The sequence below is a fragment of the Galeopterus variegatus genome, unplaced genomic scaffold (genome assembly GCF_000696425.1).
Source record: "Galeopterus variegatus unplaced genomic scaffold, G_variegatus-3.0.2 Scaffold4041, whole genome shotgun sequence".
NCBI lineage: Eukaryota > Metazoa > Chordata > Mammalia > Dermoptera > Cynocephalidae > Galeopterus > Galeopterus variegatus.
In genome coordinates this window covers 40,076-46,166 of record NW_007730152.1, presented here as the reverse complement: position 1 = coordinate 46,166, position 6,091 = coordinate 40,076, and the positions used below count along the sequence as shown (strand labels likewise).

At 49.8% G+C, this 6,091-nt stretch overlaps 1 protein-coding gene across 1 annotated transcript in view; it reads right to left on the bottom strand.

Moving 5' to 3' along the window:
- Nucleotides 1-113: 113 nt before the first annotated feature.
- RELB (v-rel avian reticuloendotheliosis viral oncogene homolog B) overlaps nt 114-6,091 on the bottom strand; it is a 27,311-nt gene continuing 21,333 nt past the window's right edge. The window contains exons 8-11 of the mRNA XM_008586609.1: nt 4,245-4,522; nt 3,354-3,422; nt 3,138-3,215; nt 114-925 (exon numbers count right to left, since the gene is read on the bottom strand). Coding sequence (XP_008584831.1) covers nt 540-925; nt 3,138-3,215; nt 3,354-3,422; nt 4,245-4,522 — 811 coding nt within the window. The 3' untranslated portion in view covers nt 114-539. The remainder of the gene's footprint in view (nt 926-3,137; nt 3,216-3,353; nt 3,423-4,244; nt 4,523-6,091) is intronic.

Here is a 6,091-nt window from a genome sequence, read left to right as displayed (position 1 = left end):
GGCGGGGCCTTGGGGCAGGAGGGGGAGGGGCGGAGCGGAGGAAAGTCTGGGGACTTTACTGCGTTAACGGACTGGGGTGTTTCGCGATCCGAGAAGAGACGAGACCCCCCCCCCAAGGCTCAAAAACTCATCTTTATTGGGAAGACTCTGAACAACCAACCTACCCTCCACCTTTAGGTCTGGGGAAGGAAGGCTGGGGGTCTTCCCCCTCTTCTCATATATACAGTCTTTCCGGAATCCGGCTGGAGCAGGTGCCCCACTTGGGGGATTGAGGCAGCTTTAACAAGCTAGTACACGGAAGTAACGCCCCTTTTCCTTTCCAGACTCAGTTTTCTCATTTGTAAAATGGGCTCAAGGGGAAACACGTATAGCTACGGTGCTTCCCGCCAGCGCTGAAGATGTCCGGTTAAGAAGAATGAGGAGGTCGGAAAACTGACCAAGGGTGGCCCAGGGGGATGGGGGTGCTGAACACTCCGGTTGTGTTCGCACGCCCCTGCGCCTCCCCCCATCCAAGCACCTCTCCTCTGACACCGCGGGAGCTACGTGGCTTCAGGCCCGGGGGACAGGAGGCCGCCCCCAAAGGCTGCCTCGCGGTACTGGTTGGGGAACATGTTGCTGCCCACAAGGCTGGCTGTGCCTCCGTCCCCGGGGCCCGGGGCCTGGTACGAGTCCAGCGTCAGCGGCTCGGGGCAAGGGGGCTCCCCAACTGCGACCCCTGCACCCCCGCTGCCAGCGACAGCGCTAGCAAGTGGCGGCGCCGGGGGTAGCAGGTCCAGCATGGTGAAGAGCGTGGGGGCCACGGGGTCGTAGGCAAAACCGTCGTCCAGGAGGTCAGGCCCGCCGGGAGGCTCCAGGCCGGGCAGGGACACGGTGCCGGGGAAGAAGTCTGTGTCCAGCAGCAGGGCTGACGGTGGGAGGAATGGGCCTAGGGAACGAGAAGAGAGAAGTGTGGTGCGCTTTAAAACCAACTTCTGGCCAGTCCCCCAACTCAAATGCCCCGCCCCATGCTAAACAGGTTATGGTGGTGGCCTCCTTTACTTCCAAGGAGAACCTACCAGTAGGGACTATCACCATTCTCATTTAATGTGCGAACAGAGGCACTGAGGGAAAATAACAAAGTCACACACAGCGGGTGAGTTGTGGAGCCAGGGTTGAAATCATGCTTCTGCAGAGTTGTGGAGTTTTCCCCACAACGAGGAAGGAGGGGAGGCTTCAAAGCGTCCCAAAATAGAGAGACAACCCCAAAAGTAAAATCTCCACACCATGACAGACCCAAGTTGAGAAGTCACCCGTTCCAAAACGGTTGAAATCATGCTTCTGCAGAGTTGTGGAGTTTTCCCCACAACGAGGAAGGAGGGGAGGCGTCAAAGCGTCCCAAAATAGAGAGACAACCCCAAAAGTAAAATCTCCACACCATGACAGACCCAAGTTGAGAAGTCACCCGTTCCAAAACTGGAGGGTAAAATGATGTGTCATGAGAGGCTTTCTCCCTCTCTCTCTGAGACAAGACAAACCTCATCAGCAAATGCTGGTTACACTTATCTTGGAAAGAGACATGGGCCTACCGGGACTCTATTTCTCAGCCTCTCTTGTAGCATCTTATATGGTCATGTGACTAAGTTCTGCTAATTGGAATGTAGGTGTGATGGCTGGAGCTACAACGGCCACCTTGGACCATGACATGGAAACCACTAATTGAAAATAGCAGGAGCTTGGGTCTCTGATGTCATGCAGCCACCAGACCATCCCCGGAACACCTACCTCTGGATAGCGTTTATGTGAGAAGAGAAATAAAGTTCTATCCTCTTGAAGCCCCTGTTATTTGGGGTTTTGCTGTGAATGCAGTTAAACAAGATCAAAACAAATACAGGTGATATTCCTGATTTCTGGCAAGTTCCTAACATCTCCTGGGCACTAACTCTGTGCAGCCACTATAATAAATAACTGTACAACATAATCTCATTGAATTCTGGAAAGAACCTTAAGAGGCAGGGTTTCCATCTGACAGATGAGTAAACTGACACTCAGAAAGGTCACACAGTTGCCCAATTATGGACTCAGAATTCAAAGCCAGTCTGATTGTAGAGGCCATGCTTCTAACCATTACACTGTAGTGCCATGGTGGCTTTGCCCCAAGGATGAGGGAGGGGAGCTTTAGACATTGGGAAATTGGGGTGATGGGAATATAGATGAATGGAAGGGGGCTCTGGGGTTTGAAGATGGCAGGCTGGTGGAGTGGGCTAGGACTGGTGGTTGCTAGGAGTGGAGCTGTGGGCATTGGTTACCAGTGGCAAGTGAGTAGGGACAACAGGTAGTACTTCAAACCTCCATGGTGGGACTGTCTAGAGTGGTCCAGGCTCCGCCAACTCTGAGTGGGTGGTGGCTGGCTGGGAGCTGGGTGCCCTGGGGTAGCTGGGATGTCAGGGGCAGTGTTGTTAGAGCTGGTGGTCACTGGGTGGGAGGAGGCTTCATGGGAACTGGAGGCTGGCATGTGAGTTGAGCCTAAGGTGGGGGTAGAGGGTCAGAGGTGGTAGGATAGAGACAGGCTCTGAAATCAAGGTTGGCTGGTTCCAACAATCAGCCTCTTTATCAACCATCTACTCCCTGCTACCTGTTTCACATCCATCATCACTCATTTATACAGAGGCCCAGGTTCAACTCCCTGTTCCACTACAGATCTGCTGCAGCATCACCTTGAGCAAGAGACTTCACCTCTCTGGACCTCAGTTTCTTTACCTGTAAAATGGGGAGGACTGACAGCACCCACCTCACAGGTGATTATGCAGATTAAATGAGTAAACACACACAAAGCAGTTATGCACCTGTCATATAGTGTCTGTAAAAAGAAATACATTAAATTTCAAAAGGCCAGTGATGTAGGTATGTGGTGAGACTTGTCAGAGGAGCCCCTGAGGCTCTGAGAGATGGAGCAACTTGGAGAAGGTCACACAGCAAGTAAATGGCCCAGAGGAGATCAGACTCTCCTGTCTCCAGAGCTCTTATTCTTTCCACTTTATGTTGTAGAAGAGATGAGTCACTAGCCTTGTTGGAGGGTGTGAAGAGGCTAGAAAAGCAGGGATGCAGCTCACGCTCAGCCCAGTGCAGGAGGCAGGGGCTTATGTGGAGCCAGGACCCACCTGAGCCGTGGCTGGGCAGAAAGTGGTTTGAGAAGGTTGGCTTTTTCTTCCGCCGTTTGCTCTCGATGCCATGGGGATCTAAGGGAAGGCAGAGATGAGGACCCCTCAACCCCAACAGCCCTTCCTCCCCAGCCTGGGGTGGGGCAGGGCAGTGGGGTCAGTCATGCCCTCCCAGGAACCTGGGGTTGGGTGTAGAAAGGGGCAGAGGGGACACACCAGAGCTGTTCAGCTCCCCAAGGACGTCAGGCATCCCCCGTTTCCGCTTCTTGTCTACACCATAGCTGTCTGTTCAGGAGATACCAGAAACATACAGAAAGTAATCTATCAATAACAGTAATTAATTAATAATTAATTATAGAGACTTTTTCTGAAGTTGTTGAGCTGTTATGGTTCTTAACCAACCAATGCAAATAAATGTCCGCATCCTAATCAGAATAAAATTGAAATTCATTTCCAACCACACTGGCCTCTTTGTTGTTCCTGGAACACCCTACGCACAATCCTGCCTCAAGACCTTTGCACTTGCTGTTCCAGCTGCTTAAAACACTCTTTTTCAAATCCCACCACTTCCTTGGAGAACTGCTTACGCATCTTCCTGTCCTCAGCTCAGCTCTCCCCGCCTCCAGGAAACCTTCCCTGACCCCCTAGGCTGAGTCAGGTGCCCCTTTGGGGCAATCTGAGTCCCTTGAGCAACTCCATTCCACTCCTGCCCACTCTGGTCATCACTGTGTAGGAATGGACTGTCCCCCCCCCCCACAGGACTATATGCCATATGAGGACAGGGCTAGGGGCTGTCTTGGTCACCACTATGTCCCCAGCACTACCCACCACAAGATGAGGCATTAGCAGGCATACCGAGGGGATGAATGATTAACTACTCCCCAAATGCCATAAGACAGGTGCTATTATTTCCATTTTGCACAGGAGGAGACTGAGGACAAGTTCACACAGTGAGTAAGGAGCAGAGCTGGGACTTGAACCCCAGTCTATGTAGCTCCAAGTCTGCATTCTACTTCTGCCTTTTCCTCTTCCCCATCTGGATTGTCCCAAGCAAGACCAAAGACCTAGTCTCTAGGTCAGTGGTTCACCCCGGGTTGCTATGTTTACCATGGTCCCGAGGCAGGTATGTGAAGGGCAGCGGCTCGCTGCAGACACCATCGGTGAGCCGCTGCAGGTAGACATTGACTGTCACAGGCTCAACAATCTCCAGGTCCTCATAGGGTGGCGTCTTGAATACAATGGCAATCTGGCGGTGGACATCGGCTTGGGAGAAGTCAGCCCGACCTTCCCAGGAGGCTGTGCTGAACACCACTGATATATCCTCTGGTGGGAGAGTAGGGACAACCGCTGAGCCAGGACAGCTGGCCCACTGGGCCCCCAACTTGCTCAGCTTCCCCCAAATCAATCTTAATATTCCTAAGAATAAAACTAATCATAGTGGCAGCTAACTTTCTGTTGAGCACCTATTGCGTACCAGTCACTAAGTGTTTTATATATATATTTTTTAATATATTATCTCATTTAATCCTTATAACAACCTAAAAGGTAGGTAGAATTACTATCCCCATCATGTCAGGGGTCCCCAAGACCACCCTCAGATTCACTGATTCACTAAGAGGACTCACAAGACTTAGCATATAATTGCACTCACAGGTATAGTTTGTTATAGCAAATAACAAATTATAATTTGTTGTACCAAGCACAATCAGCAAAAAGAAAAGATGCCTGGAGTGAAGTCCAGATGAAACCTGACGCAAGCTTCTAAGAGTCCTCTCCCAGAGGACTCCCACTGGACTGAGAGCCCTGTGAGGGCAGGGCCTATGTCTGTCTCTGTTACTGTGGTATCATGGCACTCCCCAGCACAGGGCATGGCACAGAGGAGCCATCCAATAACCCTTTGGGTGTTCATTCATTCATTCGAAATTTTATGAGAACCTTCCACATCTGAGTATACACCCAAAAGAATTGATGGCACTCCCCAGCACAGGGCATGGCACAGAGGAGCCATCCAATAACCCTTTGGGTGTTCACTCATTCATTCGAAATTTTATGAGAACCTTCCACATCTGAGTATACACCCAAAAGAATTGAAGACACATGTTCAAATATAAAAACTTGTACAGGAATACTCACAGCAGCACTATTCACAATATCCAAAAGGCAGAAACAACCCAAATGTCCATCAATGGATGACTGGATAAACAAAATGTGGTATATCCATGTGATGAAATGTCACTCAGCCATCAGAGGGAATGAAGCACTGATACATGCCACAACATGGATAGACCTTGAAAATATGCTGTGTGAAACAAGTCGGGCACAAAAGGCCACATAATATATGATTCCATTATTCCATTTATATGAAATGTCCAGAATTGGCAAATCCAGAGACAGAGGGCCGGCCCGTGGCTCACTCGGGAGAGTGCGGTGCTGATAACACCAAGGCCCCGGGTTCGGATCCCATATAGGGATGGCCGGTTCGCTCACTGGCTGAGCGTGGTGCTGACAACACCAAGCCAAGGGTTAAGATCCCCTTATCGGTCATCTTAAAAAAAAAAAAAATCCAGAGACAGGAAACAGATTAATAGCTGCCAGGTGTTAGGGGGAGAGAGGACTAGGAATAGGAGGAATAAGGACCACTGAATGGGTACGATGTTTCTCTGGGGGGTGATGAAAATATTCTGGAACGAGACAGTGATGGTGGCACAACATTGTGAAGATAATAAATGTCACTGAAGTATACATTTTAAATGGTTTAAATCGTCTCTCTCTCTCTCTCTCTCTCTCTCTCTCTCTATATATATATATATATATATTTTTTTTTTTTTTTTTTTTTTTGTCAGTTGGCTGGTATGGGGATCTATCCAAACCCTTGACTTTGGTGTTACCAATAAAATGGTTTTTTTTTTTTTAAAGTTGACCGGTAAGGGGATTTTAACCCTTGGTTGGGGGTT